Raw genomic sequence first — 18,952 nt, 5'->3', positions numbered from 1 at the left:
TGCATCAAGAGCATGTGTAACTATCTTACTGTTGTACATTTGTGTAATCTTAAACGTCCAACAATGCGTTCCTTGCAACAGCAAAGACAGAAGTCTGAAGGTGCCAGATCTGAGCCTGGAAATTGTTAGGTGGGGGTGAAGAATGTCATCATCTTTATGATCACCTGTACATCTGGTGTTATGGTGAAGTTCACCTGTTTCCGCATTGTTAGTGCTATGGTGGCTTATAATGCACCCACAATTGGCTCCATTAATCTTTTGATATCGTGCTTTGGCCTGTAATGAAGTTCATAAACATTCCATTCTGAAGTCTGTGACAGCAATGAGCATGGCTGTCATTCAAATGAGGGACAGTAAAAGTTGTCAGTTATTGTCACAATGTCCATTGCTATACAACACACACTTTTTTTTGGATACAGAATCAAGGCTCGTTCGTGTAAGAGCTAACACATTGAACATGAAACATACAATGAAGGGAGTGGGAGACAAGAGGGGGAGGGAGAGGGAAGCACACAAGCACAACAACAGAAGAGAACAAGGACGTCAGTGGATCTGCGGAAGGGGAGGGCTGGTGGAGGAGGGAGGGGTACACGGTATAAAGCAAATTAACCCTTCTCGGAATTTCAGGAAAGAAGTTGGGGATTTAAAGAGGTGGATTTGGGGTGTTTTAACGGGGGTAGAAAAGATCATGGTTTTGGATGGGGGAAGACAAAATATGGTGGTGAACATCTATTTTAATGACCTGGAGGGAGGAGTTGGATTGAATAGAGTGAGGGAGTTTGTTCCAGAGGTGGGAGAAAATAGGAATGAAGGAGTGAAGGTGAGCAGAGTCTTGATTTTGGCAGTTTAACCATAAGAGGGTTGCAGACAGATCTTATGCGACCTGTAGGCATATTTGGGGGACAGAGCACAGACAGAGCTGGGTCTAGCTATGCTTGAGAGGAGTCGGTAGAAGACAGAAGGACCACCAACCTGCCTGCGGTGAGTAAGTGAAAGGCCCTCGGAGTTATCTTCATCGTGGGAGATTCCAATGATTCTGAAATCTTTGGTTTCAACAGCGTGAAGACGAGGTAGGTGCGAGGCAGGAACACCATCCTAGAGGGGAGAACAGTACTCCATTGAGCTGCGGATGAAAGCCTTGTATGTGGTGAGGAGCTCAGGTGTACCAAGGAAGGACTTTGCACGACGGATGATGCCCAGTCGGCGAATGGCTTTGGAGGCCAGCTATTATTTGGAGGCCAGAGATATTAAGGAATCAGATGCATCTTGAAGGAGGAAAGTTTCTGTCAAGCAGATTATGTCTGGTTTGTCTGAAGCAACCTGTATGGATAGATCAATCAGGTTTGAGCGAAGGCCCCGGATGTTTGAGGTCCATACCATTAAGGAAGAGAGAGGGGATCATCGGGTACATAACAGGGGAGGGGTAGATGAGGGGTGAGAGGGGGAGGTAGGGAAAGCTGTTGATAGTGTGTCGGAGATTGCAGAAGAGTTAGGAGAAAGGGAAGGATGAGGAGTGTTACGTGCTCCTCCCCGACCCCCTGGTCACGGTGTACCTCCAAGCCCCGAGAGGAGTCATGGCAGAAAAATGTGTTATTCTGTGTGTCAAAGATCAATGGAGAAGCCACCCCAATTGTTACTCACAAACAAATATTGTATTGAGATCACACAAGAATAACGGTACAACAACAATAGTATTCAAAAGTACAATCAATATGTCCTATGATGGTACCATGAGTTTTGCAATATATAACTCACTGTGTTCCAAGTGAGTGTAACAAGAACATTCCCCAATGTCTCTTATTCCCGGCTCCAAGACGAAGTTGATTCGCTCCAACGATCGCCAGAACGATGTCCAAACGACCAGAATCCCGTGCGGATGGCCAGGGCAGTCACACAGCCGAAGCTGTACAAAGGCGCCCTCAAGGCGACTGGGAAATCCAAAGGCGCCATACAGGCGACCTAGAGATCACACCCTCGGGTATGAACGAATTAGCCTTCAAAAATCCGCGTCTCACACACGCCCCAGATCGACGTCTGAATGTGGTGAGAATTGTCGAAAAGAAACGAAACCGCGAGCGAAGCACAAATCCTGCGCGAATCAAAATGGCCGACGACCCGGTCTCGTGGCGCACGGCACGGCGATGATTCTCTCCTGAATCGATCGCAAAACCTGACATGCAGGTTGACCGGTCACAGCGATGACAACTCCGTCGTAGGAATTCCTCTCCCGGAAACCCGAAAGTTCGCTAGTGACTCTGGCTCGCCAACGTTCGCTTCAGAACCCGGAGCAACTCAGCTTTCTTGTCCGACTCCTTCGCTCCGCCCTTTACCTCTCCTCTTCTTCTTCGTCGTCTTCCGGTTCCCGATCCGGTTTCATTTTTAAAACATTCCTTTTACCTTTTGACAATAATAATTGCTATTTCCCTCAAACAACAATAATAATAATAATACATGGAACCAGAAATGTCTCAAGTGGATGAAAGCCACCACAACGGAAGTGACGAATCCATAACAGGAGGACAAAAGGTTTTATGTTGATGGGATGAGGCACAGTCAGGTGTTGTTTGAGGGGGGAGAGCAAAGTAGAAGGTTGGAGGAGCTGGAGGTATAAGATGGAAGGGAGAGAAAGTGGGGAGGGGGCAGCTTTGAGGAGGGGGGAGGGGGGATAATTGGAGAAATATGGTAAGGGGGAGATAAGAAGGGGAGTGGTGGGGGTGCATAGTTTTGAAGGGTAAGAGTGAGGGGGAAGTTTTGAAAGGGAGGGGTGAGGGGGAGTTTTGAACGGGAGGGGTGAGGGGGAGTTTTGAACGGGAGGGGTGAGGGGGAGTTTTGAAGGGGAGTTGTGATGGGGGAGTATTGAAGGGGAGGGATGAGGGGGGAGTTTTGAAGAGGAGTGAGGGGGGAGTTTAGGAGGGGAGGGGCAAGGGGGGAGTTTAGGAGGGGAGGGGTGAGGGAGGAGAATTGAAAGGGGGGAGTTTTGAAGGGGAGGTGTCCTGGAGTTTAAAAGTGGACGATTAATGACAAATGAACATTTATTACAAACTGGGGTTAATGTGATTTTCAAGTCAGAGATCCGTTTAAAAACGATAGAGGAGGGGTGGACTGAAGGTGAGTTTAGAGAATGTAGAAAGGAAGGATTGCAAGAAATTGAATTTTTTTTTGCAGTGGAATGAATTGAAGAGGAAATTGAAAAAAGCCTTTTAAATAGAAAGAAAAACAGCGTGTTGTAATAAACCACTGAATAAAACACTGCAGGGGAAATTTTAAACATATTCGAATGATATTTAAACAAATCCATGAAAAACAATCTGGGAAAAGTCCCTGAAATGAGGGTGTGGATCTGAAAGAGAAGGAGAAAGGGTTGAATGCGTATGGTGGAAACTAGAATTGGAAATGTGAGTATCGGCTGGAGATGGAAGGAAAAGGTGGAACAAAAAGGAGATAAAGGGTGGGGCGAGACAACGAGCACGTGGTCATGGGCGGAGCCCACGAGGAGAGAAGGAAATAAGAAAAAAAAAATGTATTTTTTTTTTGTATTTAAAACGTTAGACATAGGGTAAGATGTTCGGGGGAGATAGGGGGAGAAAAGAAAATCAAAGAAACAGCAATACATCGAAGGAAAGAACTTAAATTTACAAAATACCGACTGGTGTAGGGAGCCTAGAGGGACTGGGCCGCGCACGAGGTACGAACAGAAAACGACTAATTATATACAAGTTTGCACGAATTACAAACCAAGACCTAACTAGAAACACACAGTAACACATACACAGTCGAATAACCAGTGGAAATTTGACAAGGGCACGAATGGGAAAATACTTAAACTTTGATGACGTGGAGATCTCGAAGGACGCTTCTTTGCCAGAGGAACCGGAAGCGGAAGTTTTAGATTTATAATCACTTTTTGATTTTTATTCCATTTTACGTTCAAAATGATGAAGACCCTCACTTTTTTTTTTTTTTTACCCATTTTGAATATGACATCTTTTCAGCCTCAAAGCATGACAGAAAAAGGTGACTTTTTTAACGATCTCAAACTTGTTGTCTTCCATAATTTAAGAAAACTTAACAGGGTAGTAGCTGGTCTCTTCTTCTTTTTTGCATTGCTGACAAATTTGTACCGATGATGTCCAAACTTTATGTAAAATGAAATGTATAACTTTTCAGGAAACATTTGAATGCATTGTCTTAATTATAAATTGATAGTAATCCCATCATTTGTAATCACATCAGGTGTAAAAACAATTGTGGCACTAAAGTGAACAGTGAAGAAGAGGTCTGTCTGGAAGTAGTTTGTTTTTCATGTGAAGATATCACAGCCATTAGATATCTATGGTCGATAACAAAAGGCTCACAAACAGAAACAGAATTGCTGCAAAATATTGCACAGAACGGTAAGGGTTTACCACTATTTGTTTGTTTGCTTTCTCTGGTTCCAGGCACAATATCCTTAAAACTGAACTTTTAACAATTTTATCATGATTAATGTGGCAGTTTTGTTACAATATGAGTGATGTGTTCTTTATCAGCTATTTTTGTTCTGCAATGTCTTTTGTTGATTGTTTTTCTTCCATTTAACATACTAGTACACCCGCTCACTATGGTAGCGGCAGGAAGGGTCATTTCTCATTGGGTATATAGATTACAGTCTATCTATGGTCGGGTCTCAAGAACATTGGGTGTGTGTTCATTTACCAAGTTTCTTGTGGAGAGATCACCAAGTGGTTTAAGCATTCAAGCAAGCACTCCATTCAAAACCGTTAAGGAACAGCTGGCTCGGCAAGCGCTAGCTAGCTTGGCAAGCGCTTGGTAAATGAGCACGACCCGGGCTTCCTCCCTTTCGGTTTAATGTAAAACAGTAGGAGTGAGTTTCGAAAGTTCACTCCGAAAAACGCCATGGTAGCGGCAGGAAGGGTCATGTGATTAACCCAACCCTTGTGGGGTATATAGATTACAGTAGATCTTCACTCATTTCTGTAAGTAAAAGTTACCTCACGGATGTCGGGATTCCTCCAAATTTCTTATTTTAGTGTTATAAACAGCATGAGCGACTGTTTAAAAAGCTAATCATACGTGTTTGTGGTTTATAATAGCCGGCGAAGCCGGTGTTGTCAATAAACGCGTTCGTATTATGTCGAAAACCAGATTATGCTGTATCCCTTGGCTTGAGAATTCCGAAGCGCAATGGAGGCCGTCATCTTGCGGCTGCGGAAGTATGCATAACAAATTGAAAAACGTTCAATACGAGTTTCTTTCACCCATCGTCGTTTGATTCACAATCTTATGCACCTCTAATTTATAATTAAAATACTTTAAGACCAACCTCGGCCCGCACGGGCCTGGTTATCTTCAACGAAAAGCGTCACCAAACACCGGAACCAATGAGATTCGAGCATTTGAAAAAATATTTCTAAAACCAAATCACGCAATGGAGGCCGCCATCGACCGGATGCGGAAGTTTGCATAAAACACTTGCGAAAAAGTTCAATAGGAGTTTGTTTCACCCGTCGTTGTTTGATTCACAATCTAATGCACCTCTAATTTGTAATTAAAATACGTTAAGACCAACCTCGTTATCCTCAACGAAAATCGTCACCAAACACCGGAACCAATGAGATTCGAGCATTTGAATGCATAAAACAATTGCGAAAAAGATCAATAGGAGTTTGTTTCACCCGTCTTTGTTTGATTCACAATCTAATGCACCTCTAATTTGTAATTAAAATAGGTTAAGACCAACCTCGTTATCTTCAATGAAAATCGTCACCAAACACCGGAACCAATGAGATTCGAGCATTTGAAAAATAATTTTTTTAAGCTTATGACGCGTTTCTGAGGGTGAAAACGGCGTCAAATATTCTAAAATTGACGAAGAATTATTTTATAGAAATCTCGCGGCCGTCGGGGATAGTTTTTCACGGCCGGAAATATCCGAAGTTGAGACGGAATTCACCGAATTATTCAAGAAGTAAATTTTATCAATTTTAATCTCATCCAGAATGCAAATGGTACCTACTACACCTACTACACCTACTACACCGACGGTACCTACTACACCTACCTACTACCTACTACCTAACCTACTGATTCCATAGTGATGGGTAAAATAGTGGCAAGAGGCTTTGGCTTCGCCGGCTCATTGCGGCTTTGCAGTCGGGTACCAGTATTTTAACTTCTGGTAGAGGCCGTTGCTCCCACGAAAACGCCATGATAAGCTATTAATTTACGTTGACTTGACATCTGTTCAAGGAGGAAAACCCCCTTGGGGAGGTTGGATATTATTGGTATTAATTATGTTTTGTAATTACATTAATATTTTGTTATTATTGTTAGTTTTATTATTAGAAGCAGCCTTAGAAAAACGCCATGATAAAGCTAACTTAACACTGATATACACATCAACATGCAACCTAATTGACGGCAATGGCAGGGACAAACCCGCTTGGTGGAGAAACCCCCTTTCATTTTTTCTTCTTAATAAATTTGCAAAACTTTCTAAAATCCTGTTTTCTCTTTCTCATTATGGGGTATTGAGTGTAGATTGATGAGGGAAAAAATGAATTTAAACGATTTCAGCATAAGGCTGTAACATAACAAAATGTGAAAAAAGTAAAGGGGTCTGAATACTTTCTGAATGCACTGTATGGAGCATATTCTGACATCGAGTTTTTGTTTTTTGATTGTTTGCTTGTTTGCTTGTTTGTATGTTTGTATGTTTGTTTGTTTGTTTGTTTGTTTGTCTGCGTGCGCTAATGTCCTGAACGGTGAAATATAGGAGGAAACCTCTAACACAAAAAATGTCGGGACGGGCCCCGGGAAGGTTACAGGCTAGGTTGCGAGGCCGGTCGAGGCCCATTTCGCAATTAAAAGCTGAGCTGAATTGTAGTCAATCTTCTATGGCCGTGTTTTTTTTGTTTTTTTTGTATACAGAATCGAGGCTTGTGAAAGAGCTAACATTTATTTCACAAGCAAATCAAACAGACAAACAAAATATATAAAAAGAGGGAGCGGTAGACAAGATGGGGAGAGAAGGGAAAGCACACAAACACAACATTTGAGAGCAGGGACATTGGGAGATGTGTGGGAGGGAGAGGGCTTGGGGGGAGGAGGCGTGGGAAGGGGGGGGGGGTGGGAGAAGTATAAAACACAAGGACGTCAAGGACTTCCAGGACAGAAGTTGGTATTTCAAAAAAGTGGATTTGGGGTGAAATTAGCGGGGGTAGAAAAGATCAAGGTTTTGGATGGGGGAAGATAAGAGATGGTGGTGAACAGCTGTTTTAAAGACCTGGAGGGAGGAGTGGGATTGAAGAGAGTGAGGGAGATTGTTCCAGAGGTGGGAGAAAAGAGGAATGAAGGAGTGAAGGTGAGCAGAGAGTCTTGATTTTGGCAGTTTAACCATAAGAGGGTTGCAGGCAGATCTTGTGCGACCTGTCGGAATATTTGGGGGACAGAGCCCAGAGAGAGCTGGGGGGGCAAGGCCGGAGAGGATTCGGTAGAAGACAGAAAGACCACCAACCTGCCTGCGGTGAGTGAGTGAAAGGCCCTTGGAGTTAGCTTCATCGCGGGAGATTCCAATGATTCTGAACGCTTTGGTTTCAACAGCGTGAAGACGAGCTAGGTGTGAGGCAGGAGCACCAGCCCAGAGGGGAGAGCAGTATTCCATTGAGCTGTGGATGAAAGCCTTGTATGTGGTGAGGAGCTCAGGTGTGCCAAGGAAGCACGACGGAGGATGCCCAGTCGGCGACTGGCTTTGGAGGCCAGATTTGAAATGTGGTTTTCCCAGGAAAGATCATGGCAGATAGTGAGACCCAAAAGCTTGAGTGACAGAACATCTTGGAGAGGATTATTCAGAAAGTGGATGGGAGGGTTGTCCAGTCAGTCGTTTCGGAGAGACCATAAGAGTGTGAGATTTGTCACGATTGAAAGACATGTTTCACTTGTTTGCCCAGTCTGTGATTTTGTCCAGGTCTGCAGAGAGTGTGGAGGCTGCAGACTGCCGATCTGAGGGATGAGGAATGAAGCGACAGAGAGTAGAGTCATCAGCAAAGAGATAGAGAGGATTTTCAAGAGAGTTAGAGAGATCATTGATGAAGACCAGGAAAAGCACAGGGCCTAGAACACTGCCTTGGGGAACTCCAGCCTGAACAGGAAGAGGAGATGAGAGAAACCAATTCAGGGCCACACATTGACTATGACTAGAGAGGAAGTCCGCCAGCCATGCGTGGAGATTTCCATGGATACCAACGGAGGAGAGTTTGGTGAGCAGAGCAGGGTGCCAGACCGTATTGAAGGCACTTGATATGTCAAGGGAGACAGCTCTAATTTCCTGTTTGGCATTGAGGATTTCCATCCATTGTTGAGAAAGCAGAAGCAGCATGTCCAGAGTAGAGTGACCAGGTCTGAAACCAAATTGATGATCAGAGATCAAGCCATTGGAGGAGAGGAAAGATTTCATATCCGAAGCAATGATGGATTTCATGACTTTGCTGATAATTGGGAGAAGGCTGATTGGTCTGTCGTTGCTCGGATCTGTTTTTGCACCTTTTTTGTGCAAAGCGGTGATGTTGGCTGATTTCCAAGCAGATGGCAGATGACCTTGAGCAAAAGAGAGGGTGAAGAGAACAGAGAGAGGGAGTGAAAGAGCGGAAGAACAGGATTTTAGGACCCGTAGGCTGATGCCGTCAGGTCCATTTGCAGAATCAGAGTCGAGGGTTGACAGAAACTTTTCCACCTTGTCAGGAGGAAAGCACACAGAGTCCAGAAGCAGCTGGGTACGACTGGGTACGGTGGGTACAGAGAGGGATGGGTTTGGGACACAAGATTTAGAGGCAAACACAGAGTTGAGGCATTCAGCTTTTTCACGTGTGGAGTCAGCCGTGTAGCCGTTTGAGGTGAGGGAGGGGATGGAGGGGTAACAAACACCAGAAGCAGATTTGACCAGATGCCACCAGGATTTGGAAGAGGAAGACAGATAAGAGAGTTCGGTCTTGAGAACGGAGAGATATTGTTTCCTCGCTCTCCTGAGGGTGGACACACACTTGTTTCGGGCCATGTGAAAGGAAATGAGATTTCCTTCCGTTGGATTTGCTTTCCAGGAGATGAAGGCAAGTTGTTTCTGGGCAACAGCCTCACCACAAGAATCCATGTACCATGGACGGGAGGAAGGGTATGACAACTGAAGACGAGATGGGATAAATCTGTGCATGAGAGAGCAATTTACTTTGGAAGAATTCCCAGGATAAGTTGATGTCAGAGGTGGTAGGAATGGGAGACCAGTCCAAATGATTGATGGCTGCTTGAAGACCGTGCCAGTTGGCCTGAGTGAAATGCCAGACTCGTCGACGCTGAGGAGGCTCTCTGAGAATGGTCAGAGAGATGTCCACTTTAGCAAGCACATGATCAGATGAGCCCATTGGAGCAGAAGAAGAGCAGCAGACATTTTCAGGGAAGTTAGTCATAACCAAGTCCAGAAGAGAAGATGCTCCGTTGACTGAGAGCCAGGTCGGGAAATTGACAGATTGTGTCAGTCCCAGTGAGTCGCAGAAGTCCTTTGCTGAGGAGCCATGGCTGGTGAGAGAGGGAACCCACACCCAGCCAACTGGCATGGTGACAATTGAAATCACCACATATGAGGAAGAGAGAGTTGGGATGGGTCGATAGAAGTTGGTCCATATTATCAGACAGCGAGATGTAGGTGGAGTCATCACTGTTTGGTGGACGGTACAACACACATATGAACAAAAGGTGGGAGCGAAGGGGAAGCCGTAGCCAAAGGTATTCCTGGGGGTGAGGTGGAGAGAGGGCAGTGCAGGGCGAGTGAGGAAGAGAGGTTTTTTTATAAAGATAGCATCCCCACCTCCAGGACGAGGCTCAGGTCTATCATACCGAAGGAGGGAGTAACCTGGGAGAGATACCAAGGAATCAGAGACATCATGAAGGAGGAAAGTTTCTGTTAAGCAGATCACGTCTGGTTTGTCAGAAGCAACCTGTATGGAGAGATCAGTCAGGTTTGAGCGAAGGCCCTGGATGTTTGAGGTCCATACCGTTAATGAAGAGGAAGGGGGAGCATCGGATACAGAACAGGGGGGGTGGAGGGGTAGCGTAAGATGTGGAAGAGGAGGAAGTGGTAGGGAGAGCTGTTGAAGGTGTGTCAGATATTTCAGAATAGCTTGGAGAAAGGGAAGAATGGGGCGGACAAAAGGTTTAATGGTAATTGGGTGAGGCACAGTGAGGTGTTATTTGAGGGGGGGAAGAGCGAGGCAGAAGGTTGGGGGAGATGAAGGTGAAAGTTGGAAGGGGGAAGAAGCGGGGAGGACGCTTTGAGGAGGAGGGGTGAGAGGGGAGTCTGGGAGGGGAGGAGCGAGGGAGAGTCTCGGAGGGGAGGGTGTGGGGGGAGTTTATGAGGGAAGGGGCAAGGGGGGAGATTTTAAAGGGATGGGTGATGGGGAAATTTGGAGGGGAGGGGCAAGGGGGAAGGTTTGAAAGAGATGGGTGATGGGGATGATTTTTAGGGGAGGGGCAAGGGGGTAGATTTGGAGGGGAGGGGTGATGGGGAAGTTTTGGAGGGAAGGGGTGATGGGGAAGATTTGGAGGGGAGGGGCAAGGGGGAAGATTTGAAAGGGATGGGTGATGGGGAAGATTTGGATTGGAGGGGCAAGGGGGAAGATTTGAAAGAGATGGATGATGGGGAAGATTTGGAGGGGAGGGGCAAGAGGGTAGATTTGGAGGGGAGGGGTGATGGGGAAGTTTTGGAGGGGAGAGGTGATGGGGAAGTTTTGGAGGGAAGGTGTGATGGGGAGGATTTGGAGGGAAGGGGTGAGATTGGATTTTAGAAAGTGTACGATTAATGGGAAACGAACATTTATTATTGCAAAATGAGTTTCTTGTGACCTTTGAGTCAAAAATACGTTTGAGGACGCTGAAGGAGGGGTGGAGTGCAGGAGAGTTTCGGGAATGTAGAAAAGAGGAACTGTAAGAGATGGAATTTTTTTTGGAATGAATAGATTTGGTGAGCAAGTCGAAAGCATCCTTTTATAGAAGAAGAAGAAAAAGGTGTTATGATATATGACAGAATACAGTTCTTCAGGGGAAAGTTTAAACATTTTTTAATTGAGCAGTGAAAACTATCTGGGGAAATGGAAAATGGAAATGGGGTTGAAACACGTGATCGAAGAACGAACGAACAAATAAGAACAACGAATAAACGAATAAGAACAACGAATAAGCACAGAGAAGGAATATAATTTTTTTGGTTTTTTTTTTTTTGTGTTGAGATTTTAAACAAGGAAATATGGGGTGAAAGACCGGGACAAAAACAGAGAACGAAAGTAATTGCAGCACAATCGACAGACCGCTGAGAGAAAAACAAAGCCTCATGGTCGGACACGGTAGCCTACTAGGCCTCAAAATACGCGACACGAATTAACCGACGATTTTGTATACATGTATGAAAAACCAACACCGAGAATCCTACTAAAGACACACTATAGGTACACACACCGAAAGATAGATACAGTTTCGACAAAAACACAATTGTGAAAAATTACTTAACTTCGAAAGCGTGAGCACATGGACAGCTTCGAAAAGACGTGATGGGGATGATTTGGAGGGGAGGGGCAAGGAGGTTGATTTGGAGGGGAGGGGTGATGGGGAAATTCTAGAGGGGAGGGGTGATGGGGAAGTTTTGGAGGGAAGGGGTGATGGGGAAGATTTGGAGGGGAGGGGCAAGGGGGAAGATTTGAAAGGGATGGGTGATGGGGAAGATTTGGAGGGGAGGGGTGATGGGGAAGTTTTGGAGGGAAGGGGTGATGGGGAAGATTTGGAGGGGAGGGGCCAGGGGAAAGATTTGAAAGGGATGGGTGATGGGGAAGATTTGGATGGGAGGGGCAAGGGGGAAGATTTGAAAGAGATGGGTGATGGGGAAGATTTGGAGGGGAGGGGCAAGGGGGTAGATTTGGAGGGGAGGGGTGATGGGGAAGTTTTGGAGGGGAGAGGTGATGGGGAAATTTTGGAGGGAAGGGGTGATGGGGAGGTTTTGGAGGGGAGGGGTGAGATTGGATTTTAGAAAGTGTACGATTAATGGGAAACGAACATTTATTGCAAAATGTGTTTCTTGTGACCTTCGAGTCAAAAATACGTTTGAGGATGCTGAAGGAGGGGTGGAGTGCAGGAGAGTTTCGGGAATGTAGAAAAGAGGAACTGTAAGAGATGGAATTTTTTTTTGGAATGAATAGATTTGGTGAGCAAGTCAAAAGCATCCTTTTTTAGAAGAAGAAGAAAAAGGTGTTATAATATACGACAGAATACAGTTCTTCAGGGGAAAGTTGAAACATTTTTAAATTGAGCAGTGAAAACTATCTGGGGAAATGGAAAATGGAAATGGGGTTGAAACACGTGATCGAAGAACGAACGAACAAATAAGAACAACGAATAAACGAATAAGAACAATGAATAAGAACAGCGAAGGAATTTATTTTTTTTATTTTTTTTTTGTGTTGAGATTTTAAACAAGGAAATATGGGGTGAAAGACCAGGTCAAAAACAGAGAACAAAAGTAATTGCAGCACAATCGACAGACCACTGAGAGAAAAACAAAGCCTCAAGGTCGGACACGGTAGCCTACTAGGCCTCAAAATACGCGACACGAATTAACCGACGATTTTGTATACATGTATGAAAAACCAACACCGAGAATCCTACTAAAGACACACTATAGGTACACACACCGAACGATAGATACAGTTTCGACAAAAACACAATTGTGAAAAATTACTTAACTTCGAAAGCGTGAGCACATGGACAGCTTCGAAAAGACGTGACCTTGCCGACAAAGATCTCGCGAGATCTCGTGAGACCTTATTTGTAATGAGAAATGTATTTGTAATGAGTAAAAGCTGAATTATAGTAGTAAATTCATTGAAAAAGAGCTAAAAATGTCGGGACAGGCCCAGGGAAGGTTATAGGCTAGGTGGCGAGGCCGGTCGAGGCCGCTTCGGCCGGGCTGGGCCCATTTCGCAAGTAAAAGCTGAGCTGAATTATAGTAGTCAATCTTCTATGGCTGCAAGTAAAATCTGAATTATAGTAGTAAATTCATTCAAAAAGAACTAAAAATGCCGGGACAGGCCCCAGGAAGGTTATAGGCTTGGTGGCGAGGCCGGTCGAGGCCGCCTCAGCCGGGATGGGCCCATTTTGCAATTAAAGGCTGAGCTGAATTATAGTAGTCAATCTTCCACAGCCGCGAGTATAAGCTGAATTATAGTAGTAAATTCAATCAAAAAGAACCCGGGCAATGCCCGGTAGTAAGTAGTAGGTAGATTTTTAGGTAGTAGGTTGTAGACAGCAACCGCCCAGGGTAGTACAAGGGTGTCTCAAAATAGATGGAATCCATTAACATGATAATAATTTATTACTCAGACAAGAAACTCCAAAAAAGATTACATTTCCTGGAAGCTGATATGATAACAATAAAAAAACTGAAGATTTGAGGTCTCTAGCTCAAAGGATACATTTATTAGAGCACATGTTCCAAATGACCGCCTTCGCGCCTTAGACACACTTGAAGCCGACGAGCGAAGTTGTCAATCACCCTGACACACTCTTCCTTCCTGATGGCACGAATCTTCTGGGTGATGGCCACTTTCAGTTCAGAAATGGATTGAGAACGATTCTCATACACGTGGTCCTTCAAGAACCCCCAGAGAAAAAAATCTGGGGGGTTCAGATCGGGTGAATGCGGAGACCACTCGGGTTCGTGGCGCCTGCTGATCAGCCGATCAGGGAATCGGTGGTCCAGCCACTCCATCGTGATGTTGGCTGTATGTGGAGTTGCCCCATCTTGTTGGAACCATTGCACATCTCGATTCACGCAACGACGTCTCCCAAGTCCCCTCCAGAACTTGTTGAGCACCACAATGTAACGCTCCTTTGTGACAGTGACTGCCTCCTCGTCTGCGTCTTCAAACCAAAACGGGCCGATTATGCCATGTTTTGAGATGGCCACCCAGGCCGTGCATTTCACAGAGTGCAAGGGCCTCTGAAGCACCTCGTCTGGGGCTTGTGTGCTATTGACAAGAACATGTCAATAGTTCTTGCTATTGACATGCCCACAGAGCAAGAAGTGTGCTTCGTCGCTGAACCAAACATCATCAAGAAAGTCAGGATCCTCTTCGATCTTGTTCTCGAACCACCCGGCACATCACAACACGTTTTGCCATGTCAGCTGGTGTGAGTTTATGCTTGATCTGGATCTTGTATGGGTACAGCTGAAGATCCTTGATCAAGATTCTTTGCGCTGACGCACGTGAAAGACCCAGCTCTTGGCTACGTCTTCAGATGGACTTTTTCGGGCTCCTTCCGACAGAATGTCTCCCCGCATTCACATGGTCAGGAGATCTTGCAGTCAGCTTCCTGCCAGAACTGGGTGTTTCTGCCTTCTTGTTGAGGTTGTTTACTGATCCAGTGGCTTGAAATTTGTGTGCCCAACGACAAATTTGGTTTTTGTAGGGATAGTTGTTGAAGTTGAACTTCCTGCGAAATTTTGCTTGCACTGTTTTGAATGATTTCGTCTCCAAATAAGTAGTGACGCAAAATATTTTTTCCTCCTTTGTCCAAGGCATTTTGATTGATAATTATTAGTTGTTATGGTCTCCTCTCTTCAAATCTGAAAAAAAAGAACAAGAACATTAATATTGGCAGAATTATTAGCAGTGACATGGGTTCCATGTATTTTGACCATCTTACACTCTCCATGTCATGATTGCTGGTTTTACTTTCTGTCTCACTCAAACTATCGCTACCGGGCAAGCTTCACTCTCTCTTTCTCACAAACAAACATCACACACTTTTTATCATAAACTTTTCTGCTCTTCTATTTAAGGCCTGGCCTCGATGAGGGCTACATAGTCCGTGCCTGGAGACTCCAACATAAAAAAAAGAAAAAAAAAAGAGAGAAGGCCCAGCACGAAGGGACAGTCAGGAGCAAGAGGCCAAGGGAAGAGAAGCGAGGGAAGAGCGTGAGGGAAGAGAGAGCGATGAGCCAGCCAGCCAGCGAAGAGACAGCCAAGATAGCCCAGGGAAGAGAGAAAATGCCATTGAGCGAGTCGTTTTGTCAGTCACGGTGTGACGTCAGCCCTCCTCTCTCCCAACCAGTGCCTCGTTTCTTTGTGGTCTTTTGCGCCTTCTGACATCACCGGCGCTTGTCCTCCAATCAGCAACCTGCTTCTAAGTAGTCGTTTTGCGCATTCCGCACTGATTGGCCAAATGTTCGCGCCTTCCGCACTGATTGGCCGAGGTGTCAACAGTCGGTGGCCAATCAGTGTGCCGCTTCCTTCCACCTTCCTTTCACCAATCAGTTGCCAGCTTATTACCCCAACCAATCACACGTTCTCTTGGACGTGGCTATTGCTTGTTGGTTTTTTGTTTGTTTTTTGTATACTGAATCGAGGCTCGTAAAGAGCTAACATTTATTTCACAAACAAATCAACCAGACAAACAAAATATACAAAAAGAGGGAGCGGAAGACAAGATGGGGAGAGAAGGGGAAGCACACAACCACAACATTTGAGAGCAGGGAGAACTGTGGGAGGGAGAGGGCTTGGAGGCAGGAGGCGTGGGAAGGGGGGGGGGGGGTCGCATAGTTACGAACCCGAAGGATCGGTAGCCGACACAATTTCGGTCTTCGAGGCCGGCCGATAGGCACAGTGTGACCAGAAGGGACGAGGTTCTCCTGACCACGTGGCCCTCGACTTGGTGGGGTTTGTCCGCACAATGTGGGTGCATCAGGATGAACTTTAGCCGGGGAGCGTTTGGGCACCCCGGTCTGATACTGCCGCCCACGCGTAGAACACCTTGTGAGCGCACGTAGGTCCCGGCGGTCCCACTGGCCTAGCGCTACCATGTTTAGACAGCGAAATCCGTCCCCGGGCACCGGCACCTACTCCCGGAAGTCGAGAGAATAGCGGCGCCAGGCACGGTAGGACACCCGCGGAGCCCCGGCGGACCAGGGACGCGCGAGCCTACGCGTTAGCGTGCTACGGCGGAACCAACGGCTTATGAACTGGTTCGACACCCGCGCTAGAGAGGTCGCGGGCGACTGAGATGCATTAACAAATTAATTAATTAATTTGAGACGTCCAATTTCTAGTGTTTGGAAATTTGGAAGAGCTTGACCCTAGCCTTTCCCTTGCGAGGGCAAGGAGGAACTTAACACTTGACACTTAAGCTTAGTTTGAAGTACACCCTGACCAGCGCTCACGGTGGGACGGCAAGGCAACCAGAAGGGACGAGGTTCTCCTGACCACGTGGCCCTCGATCTGGGAAGCGAGAGGCGTTCCATTAGTGGACGCGCCCCTCACGCCCGTGGTTCTTCCAAAGTCATTGTGGCGGCGGGGAATTATTTAATGTGTGGTGCGCTAATGGGCCTATCTAATGTCTACGGGATGTATTGCCATAAGGGATACTGGGATGCTCACCGAGGGAACGACACACAAGGGAATTACCCATAATCCCTGAACTAATTCGCATTCCCCGCCCCCTTGTGGCGGGGACAAAGATACAAGCTTAATCCGACATTCGGGCTACAGAACTTATTTCATCTAGATTCCCTATCACGACAGCCGAGCATCTACCTATGCTGATTTACCTGGATCTATATCCTTTCAAGGGCTTTTGCTTCATTTTCAAGGTTTCACCTCTTTTCAATTGATGGGAAAATCCTCTGTCAACTGGCTTGTTATGTACAAGGTACCAGTTGCCAAACGCTCCGGAGACTTGCAGTGGTGATTGGCACATCACATTTTACCCTCAAATGTTTTAATACACCGAATGTGTCCACATGTCCTTGAAAAGTGCCCTTTTTGTGATGCCCAGGAAACTCTTTTAAATGCCTTTGTTGGATGCCCAAGATTGACACCACTTTTTACTGTTTTATCGCATGTCATTCAAGGGTTGGGGTTGGTTTTTACACATTGTGTTTTTATATTTGGTTTTAGTATTAAACCCAGATGTAGGTATGAATGTTTTTAAGCCAACTTTTTAATTTCTGAGGCAAAACTTGCTCTATATGTGTCCAGGAAGAGGAAAATCCGGAACAGTGTTGTTCCAGTGGATGACGCTTTAGTCTTTTTTTAGGTCCTTGGTGTCGTCTCGTCTGAACCTAGAATTGTCTTTTGATAACTGTGGGAACTTCCAGAAACGATGGTGTGTTCGGCGTTCCTTGTGCAGTTTAACTGACGGAGTCCTTACAGTAAACTTGTTAATATAGAATTGCTTTCTTATTTGGTTTAATGTGAAATGTTTCAAAATTGTACTTTTTATGGCTGTATATATCAATTTTTATTTGCTGTCTGTATTTATTTGCATCCATGATTTTTTCGAACCGTCTGTGTTTGTACAAATGATTTCATGACCTGTAAATTTATTTTTTTTACCTGTCTGCGTTGGTGGAAAAGGTTTTTCCTTCAAGAAAAAGGAATGAAATCTCTCTCTCTCTCTCTCCCTCTATCATGTGATTCTTCCTTTCACATGGCTTGGTGTGTTGTTGTGTCTGTGGCCCTACTCTTGGTATGCTGTTATTTTACCTTTTGGCTCTTCACCATTCCATCAGCTTAGATTTTGTATCAATATTGTTATGCAACTGGCCTGACATTTCCCAATTTGAAGCGTTTAATAAAAATGACTCACCCAACTTCATTGGTGAGAACCTTTGTGGATCAGGATGTCTGTATCTCGGACAAACAGTTGGCCAATTGTGTTTCACGAGACCATTTGCGTTTCAATTGATCGTTTCATTTTTAAATGTAGGCGATTACTTTTCAAAGCCGACCACAATGTGCTCTTGTGAATATTCTTTTACCTTCACATGCTTCACATGTACTGATTTTTGTGTGCAGGAATTACTTCTCAGGGTTTGGTGATCAAAGCTGGTGCATTGACTGAAGGTGCTTCATATATAATCAGTGCTCTTGTGTCTGTCGGCTCAGATTCTGCGTCTGCATCCATTACTGTGAACGTCAACCTTTCGCCATACAACCGCACATGTTCAGTGGCTCCAGCTTTGGGTTGGTATTTTCTTTGTATTGTGAGCTAAGATCTAGCTTTTTTGCAAACCTTTAAAGAGCGGCGTTGTTAATCAGATCTTTAATTGCATTTCAAACAGATAGTATAGAAAAATACAAATTCCAGATTATTGTACACAAAAGTGTTGGTGTTGTGCAGTATTTTTGCAACCAACTTATTGCAAATACACAACTGTCGATTGTAGGAGCTTACCATTACATTTGGAAACTAGAAATTACATTGGGAAACTAGAACGGCACCCGGTAGAGCGCATACCCCCGCCAGGCTGAACAGTCTGTGTTTTGTATCCCACTGATAGGCCGGATCTGGATTCCGACCTGAACCAAAATCTAATCGGCTTGTTCTTGTCACCTAACCAGCTCATCCCCCAAGTTTATTCATAACTCGTCCATAACTTTTTTGAATATCATGTTATATATCACTTTTCACCCGATCTCTCAATGGTGAAGAATCACTTAAAAATTAAATAATTCTCGTATCCGAATCCATATTCAGACCTTCACCAAAATTGAATCGATTAGTCCTTGTCACACACACAACCTGTCCACCAAGTTTCATTCAAATCCGTCCATAACATTTTGAGATATCCTGATAAATATCGCTTTTGCCCCTATCACTCAATGGTGACGAATGACTTAAAAAATTATCCTATCCGGATCCGGATCTTCACCAAAATCGAATAATTTCGTCCGTGTCACATACACTACATCTCTGCCAAATTTCGTCCGAATCCGTCCACAACGTTTTGAAATATCTTGTTCAGAGACAGACAAACAAACAGACAAACAGGCAGGGGTGAAAACATAACATCCATCCACCTTCGGTGGTGGAGGAAAAGAGGTGAGGTGCTACAATGAGTTATATGATTTTGTGTAAA

At 45.0% G+C, this 18,952-nt stretch overlaps 1 protein-coding gene across 1 annotated transcript in view; it reads left to right on the top strand.

Annotated features, from left to right (window-relative positions):
• The window catches only part of LOC137437230 (uncharacterized), a 215,618-nt gene that overhangs the window by 109,754 nt on the left and 86,912 nt on the right, over positions 1–18,952 (top strand). The window contains exons 9-10 of the mRNA XM_078766265.1: positions 4,234–4,394; positions 17,889–18,076. Of these exons, the coding sequence (XP_078622391.1) occupies positions 4,234–4,394; positions 17,889–18,076 (349 nt within the window). The remainder of the gene's footprint in view (positions 1–4,233; positions 4,395–17,888; positions 18,077–18,952) is intronic.

This window comes from Myxine glutinosa, chromosome 12 (genome assembly GCF_964187855.1).
Source record: "Myxine glutinosa chromosome 12, kmMyxGlut1.1, whole genome shotgun sequence".
In the NCBI taxonomy this organism is placed as follows: domain Eukaryota; kingdom Metazoa; phylum Chordata; class Myxini; order Myxiniformes; family Myxinidae; genus Myxine; species Myxine glutinosa.
The sequence above is the reverse complement of the archived record's forward strand: the minus strand, read 5'-3'. Positions and strand labels throughout refer to the sequence as shown.